Genomic DNA, 26,054 nt, shown 5'->3' on the forward strand with positions numbered 1-26,054 from the left:
ATTATGAACTCAGCTTCTATCTACAGCCTTCCACTTTCTAAATAGCGCTGGTTGACCTCTTGCTCATCAGGACTCTTCCCTTCAACCCTACTGCCAAATTCTCTCTAGCTACACTGAAGTCACCTCCTCTGAAACTCAGGGGACAGGGCTGACACCAAATGAACATACTCACTACATTCATTCACTGCTCAGATGTGCTTCACCCTAAAATTGCTGAAAGCCCATATAGGCACAGTTTTGCAACCATCAGTCAGTAAGATTTAATGGTACATTGTACTTTTCTATTAGGACAGTTCACTTTGGACTGACTTACTACCAAAATCAAAAAAAAGCAGGAGGCTTTTGCCCTTCCTCCAAGCTCATAGAATACTAAAGCCAGAGTGAGTGCTGAGGGGGGTGGATTCTCCCCCCCCCCAAAGGACTACCTCCTTGTGGGCTGATTCCATTTGGTTTACATGTAACCCTAGGGTAAGGATTTCAGTTTGTTAGTTTAAGAGGGGCGGCCAATCTCTTTGCACTGGAACCATTTGAATTCTCCTCATGCCTTTGCTCTCTATCAGAGCAATCTCCTAAATTAGTTCCAGTATGTTGACATTCCTTCCATCTGGTGTCTTTCCATTCAGTGGTATTTTTATTACTCTCCTAACAGCCGCAGACAGAAGTACCTTTCCACTGCTACAAAATGCTCTTTTATTAAAGGTCAGCCAAATCAAAAGAATCAGCGAGTTTGTTTTTAATTTTGGAGATGCAGACTAGAATAACGTTTTCATTCAGAAAATTCATGTAGACCCAATTACCTCACTTGTGCAATAAGCCTTGAATTATTCTTCAAAAAGTCACGCAAGTACTGAAAACCATCTTTAACCTTAGAAATTTAGCCTGATTCAGCTTTGATGGTTTTGACTGTTTTACAGCCCCTTAGTATAATTTTTATTTAGTTGGTTTGTTAGTAGCAGTAGTAGTACTTTATTACTGCTTTTAACAGAGTATATAGCAGACGTGAAAATAGCCCAGGTCCAATGAGAAAACCACTTATATGCATACACATAAACTTATGCATATGCTTAATTATAATTGAAGATATCAAGATATAAAGTATGTGTTTTAATGCTAAGCTTGTGTTAAATTGTTTTCCTGAATTATGGCCTTATTCAGCCAAATTGCATCTCCTTTTAAATTAAAGGAATGTAGTTAAGATACTGCAATAATCTTTTTAAATCAGACAGCATGCTATAATTTACTCCCCAGTGAGGAGATTAAATCAGAATGGGAACTATTATCCTTGGTGAGGTTGTTTCTCACAGAGTAAGACTGAGGATATGCAGATTATGATGGTTTGCTCTTTAAAAGCAAGGAAAAATGACAGTTGCTAATTTGGCCACAATAACATGCTACACTAATTGTTTCAACAAAGAATACTCTTCAACAAAGAGCTAACTTCCCTTTAAACTGTCGAGGAACTTCAGAGAAGCAAATATTTACATTGCTATGGTAGGACTGTGTAAATGGGAAGATGCAAATAAATTTCACCGCTGCTGGCAATCAGTTTGACATTTAAACTGGACCTGCCCGTGATCTCACACATTCCAGTTTATGTCATGTCCAATGAAGTGCTGTTTGAGTGATCACCCTGAATGACAGGAAATTCATTAAGCTGGGGTATGGGAACTAAAGAGTTAAGTTTGTTTATTCTTGTTTCATTAATATCTCCAGACACTTGAAATATTACTTGATGTTCTTGGATGTTATCAACTGAAAACAATGAGAATAAAGCACTCGAAGGTCAAAAGCCTCCATAATTAGAGGAAATCAATTAGAAATGTGGTTAAACAATATCACTGCTGAAGTACTTTCTCCGAGCCAAAAAAAAGAATCATTTCAGCTTTCCAACTTCCAACATTCTTGATCAAAGCCCAGTCATCCACGTGATGCTTGAAGGGCCTTGTGGCTTCTTCAGGTGTTTTGCACACAGAGGGGTGGGGTCATTAGGCACCAAAGCTTGTTTTGATTATGTCTGAAAACCAGGAGATGGCAAAGGCTGGGACAGAGGCTGGGATTGCTCTGAACTGTCACAGCTTGAGATAGGTGATGTTGTGCCCCCCTGGCCCCTGGCTGCTGCCCACCCTGAGGTCCACATTCAGCTGACATTTGAGCTGGTGCTGCTGCAGGGATGCAGCTCCCCAGCAAAGGCTCGTGTCCACACACAGTAACAGCTGCCACACAGGCAGATTTCTGACCATGCAGCTGGTTTTGCTGATGATATGGTTGGTGACTTGACTGACACAGCTCCCCACACTGGAGACAGGCCTACATGTGTGTGTGTGAAACACCAAGTAGGTTTATGCTTTGTTGCATGAAGTCTGGCACAAAATGTGAGACTGAATGTGTGTTTGGCAAGTGCAGTGAGTATCCTGGTACACACTATGCACTGCTGTTACACACTGTCAGATTATCTCTCATTGCCTTTGGGGTTTGAAAGGAAAGCTGAACCAGTCTCCTGCTTAAGCAACCCAGCTCAAGCCATTGTGGACTGACAGACACATGATGGAGATAAGAGTACCAAAAATGCAAACTAGAAAGGAAAAGTAAGAAGTGCATCTTACTTGGGAGATCCATATTTTGTGCTTTGCTAATGCAAAGGGTGCAGCACTCTTATAAGCATCCTGGCCCAAATTCAGCAGAGCACTTCAGCGCACACTTTCCTTCAGTTACTCATTTACATTAATGCCATCATGTTCTGCTGGCACCAAATTTTGGTCCTAACGTTTAGCCATCCTCCAGGGAGGATCTTCAGTTAACTATTTCTACAATCATTTTACTTAATAGTCTATTCACCTTTAAGTGAATTTTGCAAAAAGGGAGACTTTTCTCTATGGTTATGCTGATCAAGGACAACTCTTCCAGCACAGAAACAGTCACACAGACAACTGTATTTCACACTTCAAAGACTCAAAAGCTCACTCCTAAATGTACCAAGTGTAACTTCACCCTCATGATTGGCCCAACATGTGTTTAAATGTTTGCAGAATGTTCCTTCCCTGGTTTAACTTTTGTAAAGTATTGCCAGATGAGGTAGATTTTGCACTCAAGCTACCCCTGGAAAAATATGTTAGCTTTCAAAGGCTTTATTATAAAATCCTGGAGTTTTCAAGGCAAAAAAGCAATAGGGCAAAGGAAGGGCGAGGGGCAGATGAATGGACAGAGGCATTATTCTATAAATTAAAATTTATGTGCTGAAATCAGAACACTGCCAGCAAAGCTGACTTTGCTTATCCAGTCCCTTTCAAGGAGTTTAAAGTCACTTAAAGGAGCACTTCCCTCACAGCAACACTCGACAGATTGCCAATTACAGCCCTGCTGAGAGGATGGAATTTCTTTAGTCACAACTGTACATCTGCCCTGGCAGTAATGGGCAAGGTACATGCCCTATGATTAGGTTACAAAAAAGTACCTCTAAACTGGAAAGCTGGGTTCCCACACATCTGAATTTGCTTGGTATCAATAAAAAAGATAAGGTTGTGTTTACATCAAGTAGACAAATTCAGAGGTTAATTGCTATTAGCGAGAAGGTCAAAAGGATACCTAAACAAGATCCTACTTAAGGGAAACACATGTTTGCAAATGTAGTACAAAGAGCTTTCAAAGATTATTACAGGGACATCCAGCTTTGTCCAAGCTATGTATATCTGTGCAACCTGGCACCTATGGAGAGAGCTGTCAGATGTGCAGTGGCAGTCTGGAAACCTACAGTAAAATTTTGTGAGATAGGAGTAAAATATCTCTAGGGTGGCTTCAGTGTCAAAGTTACCATCTGATCTAAGTTAGTCAGCTAGACTCCAACAGGAGCCTCCAATATGTCATTCATCCCACTTATCTGAAAAAAAAGTGTCCCAGGAGGGAGCCAACCACCCTGTGAAGACACTGAACTCTCTTGACTAGAGAGGGACACTAGACTTGTAGCAGACATCAACTGCAGAAAGGCTGGATTGCTTAATTTTGGTGAGATTAAGCCCATCTCTCAGGATTTACTGACTTCAACATTTTGTGTCAGGGGATAGCAATATTATCACTCTTTATGCAACACTCAAGAGGAATAGCCATGTGTTTAAAATCCAACTTTGAGAGGATACAAATACTTCAGTCCTTGACATAGTCCCTCAACTTCACAACAAGTACTCTTCATCTTCAAGAGAAGCACACACTCAAGTATGCCTGAGGTCACACCTCATCTCTGGGCAGCCCCCTGTGGGTTCAGCAGCACAACCACACATCTTCCAGTACAACCATATCTAAATTACTGCATCTAAATTATATGGCTGCTACAGGCCAAATACTGACTCTGACTGCTTGGAAAACACACCAGAACCTGACACAGGTGCTCATCCTCCTCAGACAAGATGAATTCTCCATCATGGAGCTCAACTGGCTCTGCTGCAGAAGCACTGCTCCTCCCTTTACAGGGCCAGGGAAAGAAGTTTTGCTCCCACAGGACTTAGTGTCTGCTTCCTAAAAATGCTGTAATCTTTTTCACTTTTACAAGTATTTTAACTCAGTAAAAACTATTTAAAGTAAGGATGGGAAGGGCAATTGGTCAAAGAACCACAGCATGCTTAATATTTTTTCTTCCTGAGTTCCCATCCACATTTGAAGTAACTTTTGTTCCATTTACAACCCACATGCTGACACAGCATCCCTCCCCTTTTCTGTTTCCAGATCCTTTTATGAGTTCATTCAATAAAAAGACAGATACTCATCTCTTTTCAAGTACGAGAACATGCTTTTGAATAACTCAATATGCGATAGCGTAACCGTACGCCAAGACAGCTCTTGTTTTAATCAGTAATATCAACTCTCAGAGCAGAGCTGCCATACACATCTCATCACCTTCTGCATTTACCTCACGGCTATGGAAATGTGCAGGGCTACATTCAGGCTTCCTGTTCTTCACAGAGGAAAAGGGGTGATCCCCAGGGACAAGGCTGCCTGACCCAGGTCCCTCTGAACCTCTGGAATCTACATCCCAGGTCCAACAAGCAGCCTCCCTCCTTGCAGCAACAGACCTTTCTGCAGGTGTCTTTTAGCATGTGCATGGCCCGACCTGCCCAGCTAATGCTGGGACATAAACAAACCAGCAAACCATCCTAACTGTGTCCCAGGAAGAAAGGAGGCAGAGGAGGAAGACAGTATAAGAAAACTGGAATGATAACCAGCCATCAGACTGACAGGAATATGTGCAGAGGTGGACAGGAAGCGGATGCTGGGATTCAGGCGAAAAGCAGCAATGACAGAACTAGCAGCTTGAACTGGCAGGTAAGGGAGGACCAAAGTCCTAGACCACATAAGAGCAGTCCAGGGAAATGAAGCAAATGAGGACTGTCTGTTTCTGTTCCAAGTCTAGGGGCTGGAAACAGAAACAGACATCAGGCTGGTTTGTGAGTGAGGGTGAAATGAAGTGGGAGCAAGGACATGAGGCGATACATGCAACCATCCCCCACCTGCCACTGACACAGTGAACTCACACAAGAAGCTCTTCCAAGCAAAGGTTTATGCATCTGTGCAACGCTGGTAGCTCAGAGGGAAGGCAGTGCTCAAGGCAGTCCTGCTGGTTACAAGGGAAGTGTTACACAAGGAGTAGGGGTTGGTTTGGTGCCCAGTCTCAAGAAACATGGACATCAGGTCTGCAAGAACGTAACAGAACAATCAGAGAGGAAAATCACATTCACTAACCTTCATATATGGTGATGATATGAGGGTGGCTGAGGGATGACATGATCTCAATCTCCCGTCTGATGTGAACCATATCTTGTTCATCCTTAATTTTGTCCTTACGAATGGATTTTATTGCAACCTATAAATTCAGGAAATCAAGCATTATTCTTGGAACTCAACAGATGCATCTAATCCACTAAGAAGAGTTCAAAAAATAAATACAGATGTTAGATGTTGGCAGAACGTGGAATGACCAAAACAAATCTTTAAAATACAAACCTCTGTGCTCCAGCTCCCCCACTGTATAGCAGTAAGTACACTCTCATTACAGTAATGGGTGACATGAGGTTTTGGGCTCTTCAGGTCTTCTCTTCAGGCCTTCACTGAGGGGGAACACAGCATCTTTTGGAAAGATCTCTGTGCTAGCCTAAGAGCTCTCCTTATGCAAATGGCAAAACTCCCCAAGAGATTTTGACAGGAAGTACATTTGCTAAGACATGATTGCATCTGACAATTTTGGAAAGAAATTTTGGAGACAAATTCTCTAAAAAAACTTTGAGGTTTCTGATGGAACAGAGGCAGGAAATCCAGGGTGCCAATTATGCGCTGATATCCATGTTAATACATAAAGGATCCCATTAACACAGGTTAGTGCACAGTTCTCTAAAGCAGGCAAACTATTCAGTTTTGACTTATTCAAAAATCAGATAAAATAAATCTTCAAAATTCACATCTAAAATGATCTTCATATTGACCCAAGGTTTGAGGTCCTACACAACACTTATGCAATCACTGCAAAACCATATCCTTCCTGCATCCTTCCTCAATCAGCAAGCTTTTTTACAAGCATATCATGTGACTGGGTATCTTTCCAAAAGGCAGGGTGGGAACAGAGGAAGTGATAGCTGAACTTGCAATATAAATTCAAATTATAACAGTCCTTGTGAGTGTGTGTATGTGTGTTGCCTGTGAAAAAGGGCTTATCTGAACACCCCCATAAATAATCATGGAGGTTATCTCATGCCCTATGAGAAATGCAGAAAGCAACAATGCAGAGAAGCTGGTGGGAGAGGGAAGGTGAGGGCATTGTGCACACTGAATGGCAGCACAGCCTCTATTATACTCAATATTTACCCTGCATTGTTTTTTTAAGCTAGAGTTCAGGGAATAAATTATCAGCTAGCTTAGAATCAACAATATGTCTTTGAAAAACATCACTGACCTGCTGAGATGACCACCCTTCTATGGGTAAGCCAAACTTGTGTCATTCTTTGCAGCCAACTACTGTGGACTTCTCCTGGGAAAACATTTGTAAATCTATGATTTACATTATTGCCCCAGTTAGTCTAGAAAAAAAAAATTCACTGCCTACTTCAGTAATTGCAAGTGGCATGACCAGTATTGTTTTCATTATACGATGTAGCATTGAGGATATTGAAGATAGAGGAGAAAAACTCACAATATTATAAATTTGAAATATACATAAACAGGAGCCAGTTTAAAGGATCCAGTTTCCTACAAAGCCTTCAACTCTAAAAAGCAACATTGTTCAAAAAAGCATTAAGCACATGCCCCATCCCCTTGAATTCCCAAAGATTGCTGCATGTGCTTAAAATCAAGCTGTTGCTTAAGTGCTCACCTACTTTAGGACAGCAGAACAAAAAGAAATCAAGGGACAAAATGATTTAAATGTTAAAACCAAAACAAGCATTCTTTTCCTCTTGACCCAAACATTTGGAAAAGAGATTTTAAAAGTCATAACACAGCTATAGCCTTATTTACATATTTCTAGAAAAGGTAATACAACAGATCTTAATTGAATGAGTGACCAAGATAACCACCAAGTAATTCTAAAGATGGAAAAGGCAACCAGCTCTAAAGATGACATTGGATTTTTCCCCTTCCCACGTTTGCACTGGGACTGACTGCAAATGCAAATACACCCTGCATACAGAAGGATGTGGGTGGCTCTTGGAGCAGTATGTGCATTCCTTCAAGAAATAAATATAGACATGGGTAAAAACAAATTTTTTATTAAAAGACAGCCTTGTACTTGGCTCTGAGGAAGAATTTAAGAAGGGTTTAATTGTCAAATATACAACAGGGAGCAAATTCTTCCCCATTCACGGCTGGTAAAGTAATAACAGCAGCCCAAAGGACATGCCAATCTCCTGATAACTTGACTGTGTGCTTCACAGACAGGACTTTTGCACATCTAGCCATAATTACTGCAACTGCCCTCTGTGGAATAATTGTATATAAGAAAACCTATTTTTAGATACAAAATGCAAACATCATTGAAAAGTGTGGTGGCACTTTGTAAATACATGTTGGGATCAATATTCTAATGCAAACAGATGTGTTTCCTGGGAACATACCTTTCAACAGAACCTGAGAGTTTACAGTCTCACAGCCCATGCTGAAAATTAAGGCACCTTAGTTTATAAAGACTATTCCTAAAAGTTTACCCAAATTTCAAAGATGGTTCTTAAGTTCTCCTGAAAGCATCACTTCCCAGTTGCAGGGGTAGAATTCAATAGCCCAGACAAAGTACTTGGGATTTTGTCAGTGACACCCAGGCTGCCACATCTCCTTCCAATATAAGGAAAGAATGCATTCTGAACTCCTCTCTTGGGTTTTAACATTCAAGACTTTCTCTTCCCTCACTCAGCTCCTTCAGATCACAGTGACCAGCACTTGGAAACAAGAAAAGACAATTGGCAGGTGTGAAATATCTTCACTCCAGTGGTGTCAGTGGAGCCAGGGCAGCTCTAAGCCTCCACCTGGCCATGGTCAGCCCATCCCCTGCAATCCTGAAAACAGCAAGAATACTGTGTGGGAGGCAGTGCCCTGGTACATGACCAGCACAACCACTAACAAAGCAGCACCACTGTCTATTGGCACAGCACATCAGCCATGCAAGTGGTGAAACAGCACAGTTTATCCACTTTCAGAAGATGAGGAAATCAAAACAGAAAGGTGACATGACTCCTAGAGGAAACAAGGACAGCAGCATCTCAGAAATTGCTGCCTGCCTCTTTCTCCCAAACTGTGCAATGCCTTATTCAACAAACCATCTGCTTTTATTAAAGGACGATTTCTGATATCCTTCCCCATTTCCATGGCTATTTTTCTCCTCAAAAAGGGTGTCATGAAAATGAAAAGTTCAAAGGCATCTCAACAAATACTCTTCTCCCTATGCCATCTGCCTGGTGGCCTGCACAACCCTCAAATGGATAGCTTCCACACTTCAAAAGCTACCAAGGCCAAACAGTGCCAGCAGACTGTCACTGCCAGAGGAGGCATCCCAGAGCAGGATTAGTGGAGCAGGACAGCGTTCATTTCAGCTCTTCCCTTCCAAAAAACTGATTTCTGCCAGTCAAGTCTTTTACCTGGTCCAGATTGCTCAGACCACATCTCCAGTCTACTGATATGAAAAAAACAACACAAACAAGAAAGCAGACCAGTTGGGTTTTATTCAGTATTTCATGGAAACATTACAAGTCACAATCACATTCAAGGTATTTTATTACATGCTTCATTGTTTACATATCTCTGAGGAAAATAAAGCCCCTAGATGTATGTTATGGTATTGGACCATAAAACAAACCTGTCTTCCAGGTATTCTAAAATACCAATAATGTAACTTCTTGAATGAAATTTATTTATTTCAAAAATATATTCCAGAAAATGTATTTTCAAAGACTGCTTATGCTTTTAACACCAGACAGAGCTGGCTCATTTATTCTAAACCCCACTTACAGGACTGCTGCATGATGAACCTGAATAACTCCAGCATAATAGGAAATAATGTCAATTGAGAAATACCTCATAAAAGAACTTGTTTGTTCATTCTTAAGGTTCTTCTCTTTCTCTCTTTCTTTCTTTCTAGCCTGCTTTCTTGCTTTCTCTGAAAGCAGCAGCTTCACTGTGAGCAACATCAAAATTTCTTAAGGGTCACAGCCTATGAATCAAGAGTACAGAAAAAGCAACATGCTTTTTTACATCAGCTACATTAACTACTCCAAATACTCCAGCTTAATATCTGCAGAGAAAGTGCTGTTAGTCCCTTTGGTACTCTCCACTATACTTATACCTCTACCACACTTTCTCAATATATTTTACTGGGTTTAAGACTTAGATAATTTAATTATAGTATTTTTAGTAACGTTACTAGTGGAGGAATTTGTATTTTTCCTAGCTTCTTGTTTTAATGAGAATTTCAGATAACTCCAAGATCCTGCGCTCAGAGAGAGTAACATATCAGATTCCTAATAATGAAATCTAAAGCCTCTCACCTCAACAAAACAGGTTCAAGTTCACGCAAAGCCCCTATAGACATAGTATCCAATCTGGCAAAACACTTTAGCACATGCCAAACTTCACACATATGAACAGGCCATTGACTTTTGTGGGACAGCTCACACATGCAAAGTTAAGTACAAGCATAAGCACCAAGGTCACAGCTCAGAACTAAGCCATGTGATGTTTCCCTCTGGGGATCATTACTGGCTGTGTGCACCAAAACCATCCCCAGTATCTCCTGCAGCTCTGATGGCTGCATGGTCCCACACATGGGGACAGGGGGAGAAAAAGACCATCAGAGATGGGATGAAACCGACTCCACCAGCTCTGGTACCTGCCTCTGCTCAGAAGGAGGTGAAGAGAATACTCTCTCCAAAATCTATGGCACAGGCAGGGGTTGTGAGCCCCTAATATTGCCAGGCACTTCCAAACTGCTCTGCACAAGTACAGCCCCAGCTTCACTGCTGCTCTGCCTTCCAGAAGCAGATAGGAAAGAGGGAACACAGCTTTTGGCTTCCCATCCCTCTGTGAGTCAGCTTGCAGGGTGTGCTGGGCAGGAAGCGTAGAGAAATAAATTGCTTTCTTCAAGGCTGCAATAAATTACTCGTTTCCATTTGCTGGAAAGAGGATTTATACTCACTCTCTGAACTGGTGTAGAGAGATTATAAAGTATTTTCCAACACACTTCATGCTTCTTTGCTTTTGTTTCATACAAATAACTGGAATTGAACTATAAATACCTCAAAAGTATGACGGTTGCAAAGGTTTCTGTACATTCAGTCATATCTGTGAGAGAAATGTCTTTCTTCCTTTTCAAACTTCTTGGCTGCTTAACAGAGCAAAACGGGTAGAATTTATTTTTACAGAGCCTGATCAAGATCACTGTGTACAGAAAAGTATGTCCAGGTCTAAACATCTGGGCAAAGGGCATGGCAGGCAGTAGGTGCCCATTTCCATATGAAATCTCCTTGTCTGCTGAGTCACCATCATTTACAGCTGAGAGAAAAAAAAAACCAGCTGTATTTTCATTAAAGTGAAAATCTGTTTCACTTGATTTCAGGAAGTTGGTTCATGTGTTTGTTTTAGTCTAATGAACCTAAGTTTGTCTCATTTCCAGCTGAGTTGTGTAAATATAAACAAAGGTAAAACTATCCCCAGTGCGGAGTCACAGATTTTTAAGTCGCTGAGTGTTGTAGCTGAGTCTGACTACTTTAAATGCCACAAACCACTGACCCTCTTCCCCAGCAATTTCTGCATGCAGTACATTCAGACCCATTGAAAACAATCTTCCACTCCCTATTATCTATCAAGGCTATTTTTAGGACCATAGTGAGATATGAACTGGTTTTTTCCACCGAGGGAGGCTGTGACTTTTAAGATGATTCCAGCACTTGTACATACCACCCATGCTTGAACAAATTCCAGTGGGTTCTTACAATACTATTGTGGAGAGTCAAAAAATGAGCATCAGGACAGAGTGTGAAGTTCCCTCAAAAAGGGAAAACAGCTTGCTGCCACTGAGTGATATGTTAAAAAAGATGCGTAAAGAAAATGATTAAAAATTATTTTCTTTGGGTGAATAGGGAGGGGAAGGTTAAATACACATAAACCTCTCCTTTCTGAAAGCCCAGAACTGAATCCATTCCCACCCAGCAATGGGAAGTGGGCGAGCCCAGCCAGTTTCACAGTTCTGCTTCCTTTCTTTGAGACTCGAAGGTGGGAAGTGCAATGTGCCAAGTGCCAATGGGGTGTGGAGGTAAAGAATAGGTTGATCAACCAGGGGAGGAAGAGAAAGGGAGAGCAGAGGATGTTTGGGGGTGGGGAGAGAAAAGGTACATTGTTCTTTCTCCAGCTCCACAGAGCCAAGTAAGAAAGAATAAAGTCTGGCACCATATAATGTTTTTTCCAAGGGAGTCTCTGCCTATGGCTCTTGGCCCAGACATCACCAAGCCAAGAGTAAAAGAAACAAAGCTACAAAATTATGGGGTCCCTGAGGTGGCTGCAATCAAATGATAAGGAGGGGGATGCTGATAATGCAGTTGTATTGAAATGCCACTTCCAGAGGCTGCACAAAGGAGAAAAAGGGAAGGCAAAGGGTGGGCTGAATAACTGCCTAACTGGCCTCTGGACCTTCCAGGTGGGAAGAAGGAACAGAAACTCCTACGGAGAAATAAAGCATCCAAAGGATTCTGAAAAGTTATTCTCATGAGGACTTCTTTTAGTAAGCCTCCTACCACATGATTATACCTTTGCTGTGACCACTTGCTGAAAAAAGTTGTCTTGAGATTCCAGCCCTGAGTCAGATACAGTACTAAAGAGCATCATACAGGATGTGTAATTCTAAGAACAAGCTTCTGCACGGTCACAGAAAACATTTCACGCAGTCAGTGAAAAGATGACAAAAGGCCACTGTGAGTATAAGCAAAAGTAGTGCCTGGCGTTGTGCAGCCTGCTAACACATCTCTGAGAGCTCTCCCTTTCAGGGAAAGAGTAAGGTTGACACAATGCCATTGTTTCGGAGATTGTTCGTTTTCACATCCTAAAAGCCAGATCATCTCCATGGTGATACTGCCTGGGAGACAAGGATTCAACAAAATCCTTATTAATTATTTATCAGCAGCCCAACTATTGTTCGATACATTGGCAAACTATGCAGTAATCAGGGCAGTTGCTCAAAGCAGCAACCAGTGCCATCTGCACCCAAGTGAGCCTTTGCTGATTTAAATCTCGGGTTCTGCTCCACTTTTTTCCATCACATTTGTTCATGTCATGGATATTACCAAGGACAAAACACTGGTATTGTTGTTGCAAGTCAGCAGCTGGGCAAGGATGCACGTGTCTCCATGCACCTCTCAGGTCCATGTTGCTTGTATGAGGCAAAGGTATTTTTTACAGCTGACAGCATATAACAAATATCAGCATCTCTTTGCTCCATTCCCTTCTTCACAATGTACCAGACAGATTATATTTCTAAAAACCAAAGCTGATGTCACTACTTGTAGAGAAATTCATTTCTGTGCCAAGGCACAAGAAGTCCCGAGTCAGTGTGATAAATGTTAAATCAAAATGTTTGCATAAACTGAGGCACAATGTGCCACTGTCTCTGGGAGAATAAAGGTATGATTACCTCAGGTTTAATTTTCCTTTTCTGGTTCTGCTGGACACAGTTGCTGCTATCATATCATAATCACCAAGTGGAGAAGAGGATTTAACTATTCACAAACACTCAGCAAGAGGATTATATATTCTCTCTGATTCCCCCTTTATTCACAGAGAAAGATGCTTGTGGAATCAAGTTTTTATGAGCAGTAGAAGGTACTAGATGAACACATTTATACTGTACATATATAAATTGGGTGCCAGGAGGAACATACAACACCCTTCCTCCACTTCTTTCCTCGCCCCCGCATACGGTGCTTGTTATCAGGATTTGTGAGCACATTTCCTGAGTAACTGCTGCCTTACTGAGAAATTTGCATCACTTCATTGTCTGGTACCCACTACCCTCAGCTATGTATAAAAAGCCTGGCATACTTACACCATGCACTCTGACAAATTTCTCTGGCAGACCTTTCTTCATTTAATGCTGAGAATCCTTGCCTCAAGTCACCTATGTCTGAAATATACTAAAAAACTTTTGCCTTCCCAAAAGATTTTTACACCACACTACTGAAGTCCAAAGTCAAAGCACAATTCAGTTCTAAAAGAAAGATCCTACAAATAACCACCATCCCTACCAATAATGATGCCTTTCCCATAGTGATGCCTCAAGTTGCCCCTTCTCACCCCTCCCCACTGTTCCAACAGAAATCTGAATCTGCTTCAATCCTCCCCGATCCACAGTAAAACAAGTTTGCTGTGGTAGCAGCAGAAGTAGCAGAAGATTAGTTGAAAAGCAAAGATCTGATATGACCAGGTCATTAAAGATATTTGCAGCTGTGTCCTGTCAGGACTGGAGCCCAGGGCTGGTCTGGCACCCTGGCAGAGTCCACCTTCCTGGAGAAAAGGGTGGGACTGCTTACATTTTCACTAATACACTTCTAAATGTAACTCCATATCCTCCATATCATGCGCAGATCAATGGAAGACCATCTCCTTTCCAAAGTCTAGACTTTGGAACTCCCATCCAACTACCTTCAAATTTTCAAGAAAAGATCATGCTTTGGCACATAAGAAATTAGATCTGGAAAGAAACTTGGGTAGGGGATTCCCCCAAGGCAATGGATGCTCATAACTGTAATCTAAAAAGAAAAAAAAAAATCACTTTACAGCCTCAACTATGGATCATTCTCCTTAATAGATGTTAACCAGCACTGAATGCCATATTCACTCAAAAGATGAAAACTGCATTTACAGTTAACTTCTGGTGAAGTTGCCAAGCAGATGTTTATTTTTGGCTTCCACGTTTACCAAAGCCAAATGCTACACTGAGATGGGATTTCACAAAGTCTAATTGCTTTTCTTCCAGGTTACAATTTTGTTGGAATTTAAAAGGAAAAATAAAAAAAAAAGGCGGGGGGGGGGGGAGGGAAAAGTAGGGAAAAAAAAAAGCTGACTTCACTTTTAAGTAGGAAAAAAACTGGTAGCATCCATTTCTATCATGTCTGTTTATATCATAGTTTAAATGAGGTTAGAATTGTGCAATCATTATTGATCAATTTCCAAACACAGCATAGCTCTATCCAGCACATGTGCAAAAGAGGAAAAGTCACTGAAAGTAAATCCTGTGTCAGTCAGTCTTTTAACTTCTGCAAGTCTGTGTGCAGACTGTTTAGCACTAATTAAATTACTGGCAAGTCAGGATAAAGAGGAGTGAAAGAATTCACAAGCCCCAAGTTTACTGTTCTCAATGTTACATGGGTATTACAGATCCACTCTCCAAAAACTGGAAGATAGATTTCACAGTAATTTTGGGGCTTGATCTCACAGCTACCACAGCTGCTGATGTAATGCAAAATGCTAACCTGAGGCAGCAGAGAGGGACTTTAATTCAATGTTGTTTTTTCATTGTGAATAAGCAGTGAACCACACTGAAGTAATCCTCCAAAGTAGGAGTGCACACTGTTCAAGGCATCAATTTGGGGATGAAACACAAAACCAAAATCTTGGCTGTGTTGTTATAAAAAAGTCTTTATGACTTTCTTAAGAAGACAGGTATAAAGCCCTGATGCCTGGGTCTAGTTCCAGTTTGAAAATTACAGAGTCTCCTGTAATTCCTCCAATAATTTAAATTGGAAATGGGGTTATTCACAACCTCTAAGCAACCGCTGCAAACTGTTACAATGTGCTGCTAAATAATGGTAACCTCAGCAGTTACCAGAGTCTCTAAAGTGATTTTACAGGCTTAGGTGAAAGGTACTCCATCAGTGCAAGGCTGTAATTCGCATTAAACAAGGAAGAGGCTTAGACATTGTTTGAACTCTTAGAACCATTTTTTTTCCCAAGAAGCCACCTCCCAGCATGTTTTCATTCATTGGTGAATTCTGCTTGAAAAAGTTGTGGATAAATAAATGTTACTTGGCTCATTCTCTCTTTTTCACTAAAGTTTCTATGAGTTCAGAGAAATCACAGAACCACTGAGAGCTTTGCACATCTTTACAATACCTCTTCCACCACAAATGTGAAGTCAACAGGTATTGTGTGGATTTTTGATTTTACTTTCTGGTTCTGCAGCCTGTTAGAGGAAAAAAAGAAGGTGCTGTTTCACCATAAGAACTACAATAGTACAAGGAACAAGCCTGGGAAGAGACTTTTTAAAAAGAAATGTCTGTACTTTCATGCACCACAACACTCATTAAAACCCAACACCATACTGTTCAATCACCTCAAATTCCTAATTCATAGAACGGAATTTTTAACTGTGGAGAGATTTTTAAAGCTGAATTTATAGACTTCAGTCTTTTTGATTAACATTGATGAGCAAAGATTCATTGTGCAAAGATGGTGGGCACAGAAATTACGATGAAGAGTCATAGTTCATGTTTAAACAGCAAAGTAGGAAGGGTTAATGACACAGAACTATCAGAAGCACCTGTATCTAGTATACTTTGCTAAGTTGATCTAAGGTGGATCAAAATATGAACACCACTTCCTGGTGGGAATCTAGCAGACCATAAACCCACATCCTATCTGGAAAAATACTCTTGGAAAACAAAAAGATTGGCAATCATGTATCAAAGCCTCACCCAGATTATTTTGCTCCAGGGCTTACAGATTGCTTTTCAATATTAAATTTGTTTTTGTTAATACACTGTTTCAGTATTACATTGTTCTGCCTGGACATTACCTATTTAATGGTCCCTCCTGGGAAAGGACCATCTTAGAATTTATGACTGAATGTGGTGGAATTACTACAGCAGGAGGAAAGGAGTTTGCTAAGATTTCTTCCTTATCCGTCTCTGATTTCTGAGAAATATTTATACCCCTGAAGGTAGAGGAACCTCCTGTTGCTCCCCTCTGTTTATTGAAAGTAAATTACCAGGGCCACCCTAATGCCTCAGTGGAGAGAGTAACACAGGAACAGCAACACTCTTGCTCCCTGCAGCCAGTTGGGCTTGGAATGGATGTGAGAGGGTGAAGAACGACTTACACTTTCCTACAATTAAGTGGCTGGTGATCCAGCAATTCTGCAGCCTTAAATGCATAATTCCAGCTTTCTCTGCTAGAAGAGGAGTTCATAACTGCAGGCAGTTGTTCTAAGTAGTTATGAGGAGACTTAACTTTGGAGAGGAAAAGGCACAAAGCAATTATTTTTCAGGATGGAAAGTTTTTGCCTAAGAACTCCCGCAGACCCTTCAAGCTCCAGGACTGTTGCCCCCTTCTTCAACATCCACAAACACCTTTTCTGGCACGTGTTTTGGCTGGAGTCAGTTGAACAAGCCAGAGTTAGAACTCATGTTTCTGGGATCCCCTTGCCAGAAGCTAAGCTGTTAGGTAGTGTAACAACAGCAGCCCAGGCTTCCCACTTCACCCTGCCAATGACCTTCGCACAGACTTGGACATACCCTCTTCCTCAGAGTGAGCAGCAATTCCCTTTCATGCTGCTCAGTCCAGAAACTCATCTCAGCAAGTACCACAAATCATGTCAGAGCGAGCAGGACTATTAAAGCACTGCTGCAGAACGTGAATTGCTGTCCACAAGGGACTGGACCCAGAGAATGCCTAACCCACTTTGTTTAACTTTTTAGTTAAACAATACTGAAAGGGGAAGCTGCATTGCTACTCTGGAAATTACAACTTTAATCTCATTTGAACCACACATTCCTCAGTTAAACTGCAGAAATAATTTAAGAACCAACTCCCATATAAGACATTTTTCTACATTTCCTACATTTCCTGGAAATATATTATTTCCAATGCTGTGAAGTAAAAGCAGACTTATTAATCTACCCAGGTTAAAGTTCTTCCAGTAGCACCAATAAACTCTAACGTCAAGCTGATTATATGCATTTCACCAGTTTTGCATATTCACATTGCTCAAAGCAACACCACACAATGCCAGTGGAACACCGATGGCTTCAACCCCACAAACCATTCATGTATATTGCACCCATTGCTCACTCACACTGCTCTGCCCATGGCAGGAACCCAGAGTGCTTCCCTGAACACAGAGCAAGCTTCACTTCCCTTCCTCAGGTATGTTTTAATACAGCTCTGAGGTGCCAGCTTTTACTGGGTTATTTAAACAGTATCTAGAGTTTTGCTGGGCAGATAAGAAGAATAACTTGGGTGTGCAGTAAAACAAAGATATAGCTCTTTGTGCCAAACATTCAGTTTATGGCAATACTTCATAGGAATTATTCCCCATAACAACTGAACTGTCATATCCTACAACTACATCCCAGGCAACCTCCCAGCTGAACTCACTACGGCTGCTGTCTGATGTGCTCTACATACAAACACCCAGAACTAACCAGATGTTCTCTATGTAAAACATTTGGTTTGAAACACGCAGTGCTTCTTTCCAAAAATCCATTACATTTGTTTAATGGACTCGCACAGTTCAACTAAAATATCCTGGAGCAGACATTTGACTGCAACTCTACTCTACAAGCCCCATCTGCAAAAAGAAAAAAAGAGAAAGAAGGAAAGAAAAAGCAAATGAGAATGCTTTACATGATTTATGCTGTCTTTATGATCAGCCAGTTCATAAAATACAAGCTCTGCTCTACAGACAATAACACAAATCGCTTTCAAGTGTATTGTTTAGTCCTTGCCTGTGTTAAACAAATATTTCAATTTAAACAAAGGAACTCTACTCTTCAGCTTACAAGTGTTAATGCAACTGAGAGCAGCCTTTTACCCACGTACATCACAAGGGATGAAATTTTTTCGTTTTATGCTCAGACTGAGTGAGTAATGACATCCAATAATGATAACCAGCTACACTCACAGTTTAAAGAGTTTTCCTTTCATCCAAGAAAAGCTTGAAGGAGGTTGAAGTACAGCATGAAATCTTTCTCCCTGATAAATTCTGAGCAATGCATAACCCAAAACAAGGCGTATCACAGGTTCCCTTAGATTACATTTGCATAATAAAATGACAGACAGAATGGGAGAATGCTTTGTTTTACTGAAACACTGATAGAAAACTCTCAAACTGTAGTTGAAAAGGATGGCTAGTCTCTGGCCTGGATGCAAATGCACTGCACAGCCCAGCTAAAGGTCCTCACTCCTGCGAGGTTGTACTCACACAATGTCATCCAAACTGTATCAAATGGTGCTCAACAGTGATGAGATGTCTCCAAGGCACAAGAGATGGTGGGCTTTTGAAAAACTGGCAGCATTCAAAGTGTGAGTAAAGCCATGGAAGAGGACATTCATTTCAAGAGCAATTTTCCTGAGATGGCTATACGCACACAAGGAATGGCTCAGCACAGTGCTGGAGCTGTGGCTGACCTCAGCTCTCTCCGTGGCTCCACCACAGATTTTCTAGATGAACCTCAGGGAAACCACTCACCTCCTGGATGCCCAAAGCATGGCTGTAACAACTGGCACCTACAGGAGTTGAAGCTTCAACCCACAGATTACCATTATAATTATTTGGGTACCCTGAAGAGAATAAAAAACATGACAAAGGAAGTAGCATGAAGGATATTGTTCCTCATGCATAGTCCTGATTAAAACGGTATCTTCCCAAGAGGGTAACGTGAGCATCTCTCAGTTACATCCCTACACAAGTCAGCTAAGCCTGCATTGCCTCCAGCAGGTATTTACAGGAATTTTCCAGGTTTCAGGCCACATGGCATTAGAGCACACACCAGATGGGAAGGTTGCACTCTCCCCTCTTCTCTTCCCAAAGGCTATTTTATCTCCTCACACCAAAACAACAGCCTGCAGCTCTGCCCTGCTGGATCTACTGCACCCAGGCATCTCCAGGCACCTTCACTCCTCCTTCCTGAGCTGCATTCTGCTGGGGAAGCCATAAAGTTTGATTTGTGCAGGGTGGCAGAAATATACAAGTAAGTGACAGCTCTGAACGCGTGCCTTGGAAGCTGTTTCTTTAACAAATGCTTTGCTGTCTTCCCCTGTCAGACTTGTATGCAAAGGACTTAACCTTTTTGTGTCAACAACAAAGCACCATTTAACAAAAAGGAGCATTTGTTTAGTTACCACACAGCTCAAAAAGGTATTTCTATCCAACCCTCATCGCTACCTTCTGCGATTAAAAAAATATTCACACTCATTTTTAAAGTAACACTTGTACCTCAAATAAAGGGAGATATCTTTCATCATCAGGCATTTAATAGAGATTAGAAATATCAGCAGAGATCAAATGCCTTATTGTGTACAGGAAACATGGTACGAAGGCTTTGAGATCTCCATCAACAGCAGGACTCTAATTTTTCTGATCTACCAAGGAATAGCTAAATTCAGGCTCTGAACTTGGTATCTTTTAGCAGGAACACTAAATTACTATTTTTTAAAGCCTAATGTTCCTTAACTAGTGTCTTTATTCTGAAGTAGTGCTGCTCAGGGCCAAACACGCTGACTCAGCTCCACGGCCCAGCCAGACATTAGGATAATTGCGAGCCCCTCAAGCCGCCAGAGCTCAGAACAAAGACACTGCTCCAGCCTCAAGCCATCCCACATGAGGCTGCTGCTCTGGGATCATCACAGGCCAAGGGTCCCTGGGAAGGTGAGGCAACAGGGGAAGCACAGCCAGCCCCACACAAGGTGCAGCAGACCCTCCCATTCACCAGGCAGCATCCCAGGGATCCAGCAGCAAGGGCTCCCAGGCACCACGCTGAGGTGAAGTAGGAATGCTGACAGTGAGAAGGGAAGGCTGAGGAACAATCCAGAAATTTGCAGTTACATTAGGAGCATGTGAAACTCAGCAACTTCAGCTGCTACCTTCTTAATACTTCCAGAAACAAGACCTGCATTTATTCTGTGATTTTCACATTCACCTACAACTGGCTGGGATGGTGTCACACATGCCAGCCATGCCAATCCCTTTGTCCCACAGCTGCTCTGTGACTCGTTTCTTTTTAAAACAAAAAGAACCACCCATTAAAGCATTTTATTATCACCTACATTGGTAAGGATAGAGCCTGGAAAAATCCATACTTGAGCAAGACCCAGGACTTCCATCCATCACATTATGGACCAGTGGCAGCTTCAAGGACTGATGGCTCATAATCCATCAGAGCTGAGCAAGTTCCATCTGTCTTTGGAGAGCTGAGGGACACAATGAGCTTGTACCATGCAATAGCTTAACAGACTGAACTGAGGATTGCCCCATGGTCTGTAGTTCAAAATATAGAAATTACGGAGTTCCGATAGGAGTACAAGAACCGTGGAAGATCAAGGGATGGCTACAACCTTGCCCCCTTCACACACACAGCAAAGGTTACAGGAGGGCCTCCATGTCTACTGAACATCTGGCATTTTTGGTGTGGGTCCAGGATGTTTGATGGGTATGGCCAGACACAGTACACACACGGAGTACCTCACCCAGCCTCCAAGTGTTCAAAGGTCTAGGATCCCCTAATTTATACAACGTACTGTGCTGCCTGTGAAGACACGGTGATAAATATATTCTGTTTAAAAGCAGATACTTCTCAAATCATAACTTGCAGATGCTCAAAGTCTTTCATGTGGGTAAGACAAATGAGAGCCATAGAGACTGATTTTGTAGCCAGGGAGTACAGGAAGCAACAGCAGGAGAACACTATTGAAAGCCTGGATACACTTATGGCTTTAATGAATTGGTCATCAAATATAACAACACACATATGCAGTTTTTACCTTGCTTTGTAGTTTGCTCCCTGCCCTCCCCAGCTATTCCCCATATATCTAGCAAAGTGGAAATTATTTTGAGTTTAGTTTAATAAATGGACACACATGGTACTCACATCTGCTGGAAGATATTTGAAGGAAATGCTGACAAATATCATTTACATATTTAGTTGGAGACCTTTTCATCTGAGACATTTCCTCTGACATATGATCCTAAGTACATTGACCCATCGGTGCTAATGACAAGAGGTTTTTCTATAAAGTGTCTGGAGCACACCTGGGCAATTTTTGGGACAAATCCTGACTTATGGATGAGGTAAGAAGGAGATGCTCTTGTAGGTCAGAGATTCCCATGCCAATGTGCCCATCAGTGGTGGCATGCAAACCCTCAACACAGAACACCTGAGCTGGGCACTGGCTGCAGCCTTACCCAGGTCAGGAGCTGCTGAGGCTCTGGCCAGCACACTGAGCACACTGGCTTTTGCTATCCATGTTGTGAGCTCCTATCCCACCCCAAGCCTGGAGGCAAACCTGCACCTCTGGCTTCAGAGCTGTGGCAGAAAACATTGTTTGGTCCCACTTTTTAAAGGAAAATATGCATGGTTGCACAGCAAGAGGCAGTGCTTTGACATCAGCAGCCCAGTTCATGTAGATACAGGGTACATTAGCTTGGTACAAAAGGGAGAGACTAGAACCAGGTAGATGCCCATGTCAAACCAAAGGTCATCAATCAATTTCCAAATGCCTGGTATGCAGGTATTGGAAATGTGTCCCATATGCTCTACATTTAGATAACCATGGCTGTACATACATTCACCTGCTGGTGCTCAAGGCTGATATATCCAGAGCTAGTTTTCAACCCACACATTTGTCATTCTTCCTTGGCATTGGTGTGGCCACCCTGTGCCTCCTCCCAATTCCTCACTCCAGCAGAGACTCTCTAGTTACTTATTTACCAGACAAAACACAGACTAACTACAATTAGAGTTCTGTAGGGAATAAACAATTGCTCACAGGAACTGCACATTCCACACGGTTTTATTCAACATGTATGACCCCGAACTACAATATATACAATAACTGTCTCCACATGGCAAATCCACACTGTGGTTCCTAAAAAAACAATAATAATTTTTAGAACACATGCCACTAAAAAATGCAGTACATTTTAGCAATATCGAATGAAAGACTTTGTACCAGCAATTTCCATTCTCTTGTGTTCTCTAGCACATGGTGCTATGAAACCATTTGTAAAAACACTTAGGCATTTTATAGTGTTTTTAGCTGAAAGCTGCACTAAAAACATTGGCTCAAATTCTGTTGTGAAATTTCACATGTAGAGGGAATCACGCTAGGTATGCACCAAACCAAAGTGTGCCCTGTTCATTAGTCTAACTTTCCCATATTAGCCCTCCCAGAAAGGAATACACTGAGACACAGGGAAGTTAATTATTTGCCCAAAATTGTTCAATGCAGGAGTTAAAAATTAAGGCAACAGTCTCTTGGAAACTTTTAATTTCTTCACCTGTAAGGAAGTGGATCATCACTGAAGGAATATTACTTGATCTTCACTTAAAGCTCAAAGAACAGGCTGTTCTTTAATTTAGTAAAAGATTTGACAAACTAACATACTCAGATGACCCCTTACTGGCTAGTCATTAATTCAGGCTTCCATTCTACTGACCCATACTCCCCTGAACAAATCTGCTTCCCAACAGAAATTTTCAGTGAAGAAAACTAGTATTCTGTTCTAGTGCCTTTCTCCTGATGACCCTCATGCTGTAATCAGTTATTTCTGTCTGCACTCCTCAATGTTAAGGTCTTCCTTGGCATTTCAATTATCCAAGTGTTTATATGAAAACTGCAGCAATTTGATATAACCAGGTAGTAACGCCTATGGTAATAAGTCCACAATATTCACTGTGAGTTACATTAGAATAATTCCAGTTGTTTTTTTTCATTTGCTGCTTTTTTTTCCTCTTTTTTTTTTAAACCACAATCTCAAAACACATCTAATAGTTAAGGGTGGAACAAATAACAAATTAACAGCAAAACTATTTTCAAGCCCATATACTCTTTCCAACTTCTATTCATTCCAGATCTAGAATTTCCATGCATGCAGAAGCTGACCTGAGTTTCACTAACATGCCTTCAGCACCATGAAAACACTGTCCAGATTTAGACACATTACAGCTCCCTGAAGGAACTCAGTATGAGCATCATAAATCCATACATACACACATCCATACATGCACAAGACCTAGGTGGTAGGTTCTGCAGGAATCCCTTTTGCCCTGAGGAGCCTCTGGCCCCATGTGAGCGCAGCAGATCCCGCTGGCAGCTGCCAGGCTGGAAACAGGGAGCAAAGCCGCACACCCTGCGCGGGTCAGCGCGCTGGCACGCACAACAAAGCCAGAGGCAGCCCGGCACAAAAGGGCCAGGAATGGAGACCGAAGCTGGATGTCACACTGGGACAAAAGCCCCGGTAAAGAGAGAGGCCAGCAGGCAGGACAGCCTGAGCTCCCTAGGAGGAGGGTGTCATGCACAGGACCCTGATGTTACATGCTCTACATGTCTGGACGAGCCAGGTATTAGTGCACTCAAAGCCAGCTGAAAATTCTGCTGATTTTGGCTTTAACTGGCAAGTTTTTCTCATGTATAAAATGGGGTAGCAACACAAGGCATTACTATAATTGAAGTGTGTTATCAGAGTTGAGGAAGCCACATTTATGAATCAGGAATCTGCTGAGCAAAGTACTGTAAAGATGCTTCACATCACAGCAGCATTGTGTAGATGCTCATAACTGTGTCTGCCACAAAGGAAGATGTCTTAGTAAGAGCAAAAAAGAACCTCAAAAGAAATAAACAGATTCTGTGTCAGATTTGGACATTATCCTGGAGAAGATGCACACCGAGCAAACAAGATAAATATCAATATGAAGCAGTGACCCAAGTGCTAAGCGAAGAAATTCTCAGGGAAAAAAAATGGAAATATATAATTAAATATTTTTAAAATCCCTTGCATTAGAGGGATATGACATTTTCCATAATATCAGCAGCACAGGTGAGAGAACTGGGACAAACATTCCACCTGGCTTTCACTGCCTTCAGTGACCCACGAGCACCTTTTATCCTGTTACAAGGAACCCTTAAAAACCACACTCCAAAGAGACAAGTGGTTGTGTGGCCTTAATTACAAGGCCTTAATTACTGACGTGACAGAGCTGGCATTGTTGGCATTCAAGTTTTGGTTTTGTCATGATATAGAGAAATCCAATCAGCAAAGCAGAAGTCCTCCCTTCATGTAATCTGTTGCTGTTTCAGGTTTCAAAGACCCTTTGCAACTCTTCAAACTCATCAAGAAGCAGACTTGATTCAAAGCAAAGATTTGCACTGCAGTGGTAAATAAAAAGATTGGTTGCTTTAAAGTTTGAGGGGTTTTTTACAAGATTTTGATCCAGAAACCAATTTCATTTGGCAACATCCTTCTACCTGTAGCTATTTTGCAAAGGAGATAAATAACACACGGCAGCCACCACACATAACGTGCCAGTCCAAATATGCACCACGTGCCTGTTCCTCATGTTGGGCTGCTGCTTGTCATCAATTCCCAAAATAATTAACTTTCTGGAGGAACGGCTGGAGGAGAATAGTGCTTCCTCCACCTGCTGGTGAGGAGGAAGAAAAGAAGTCATGGCTCAGGCAGAAAGAGGGAGATGAAGTTGGAGGGGAGGCAGGCTCCTGTAGCTACTCCCCCGTCGCCTCCCAAAGGAGAGAAAGGGAGACAAACTTCCTGGCTTTTGCAAATGGCAAACAGAAAACGCCTATCTGTAATCTAAATCTGCATTCTAATGTGTATTTACTCCAGTGGAATCACTTACTCAAAGAAGAATCCAGCAGCATTTACCATCTTTGTGCACAGAATCAGCCAGAGGTGGTCAATGCACACCTTAAGTAAGGCTGAAATAAGTGTAACTGTGGATTTCTTGGCTAACAAACACTGAATACACAACATGAATAAAAGTTCCGTTCTTTGGTTTAACATGTGCGACATGACAAGTGGAAAAAACACCCACAGAAACACCAGCATGAGTGTTACTTCACAGGCTTCAGATATCATCTCTTCATCCTTACACTTGCTAACAGGTGCCCTAATTTAAAATGTCGTAAGTTATGAATGTGTATACTGAGACAGCACTAATGAAGAAACCATGCTGGCAAAATTAGGCACCTCATACATCATATACTGGGCAATATTTTAACTGCTCCGTGCAGCATGCAATACTGTCTGTACTCACTGCAGTAACTAATGCACAAATTCACCTAAGTTGTTTCCAATAACAAACCAAATGTATCATACAATCTACCCCCGAGCTTTATGGCAGGAAAGTTTATGATCACGTTCCACTGCGTTATAAGGAAAGACAATAAAGTTAAAGTTAAGAGGAATAACAAACCTGTAACCTGCAAACATGTGCCAAATACTTTCATTCAAGTCAACAGAAATCCTGCTATTGATTTCCAATGGCACAGGATTAAAGCACATCTGTACTTTGTGTTGAACTGTCTTCTCACCTTGGTTTTACTTTATTTATCCAAACCTGCCAGTTTATTTCATTTTTGAGCTCCGTTTATACAGATGACGACAAATCCAAAGTTTGTGCTTCACATTAAAAGCTTGGCTAATCATGCAAATCTCTTTATTAAACACCATACAGCTAAAGAAATTCTTGACAGACGAGAAGTAGAAAGGCCAAACAGGAGAATTGTTTGAACAAGACTGATGAATGGGAACACAA

The 26,054-nt window shown here is 41.6% G+C and overlaps 1 protein-coding gene across 1 annotated transcript in view; it reads right to left on the reverse strand.

Moving 5' to 3' along the window:
• Positions 1-26,054, reverse strand: part of NUAK1 (NUAK family kinase 1) — a 46,014-nt gene that overhangs the window by 17,299 nt on the left and 2,661 nt on the right. The window contains exon 2 of the mRNA XM_079303473.1: positions 5,728-5,848. Within this exon, the coding sequence (XP_079159599.1) occupies positions 5,728-5,848 (121 nt within the window). The remainder of the gene's footprint in view (positions 1-5,727; positions 5,849-26,054) is intronic.

This window comes from Erithacus rubecula, assembly GCF_903797595.1.
Source record: "Erithacus rubecula genome assembly, chromosome: 4".
Taxonomy (NCBI): Eukaryota; Metazoa; Chordata; class Aves; order Passeriformes; family Muscicapidae; genus Erithacus; species Erithacus rubecula.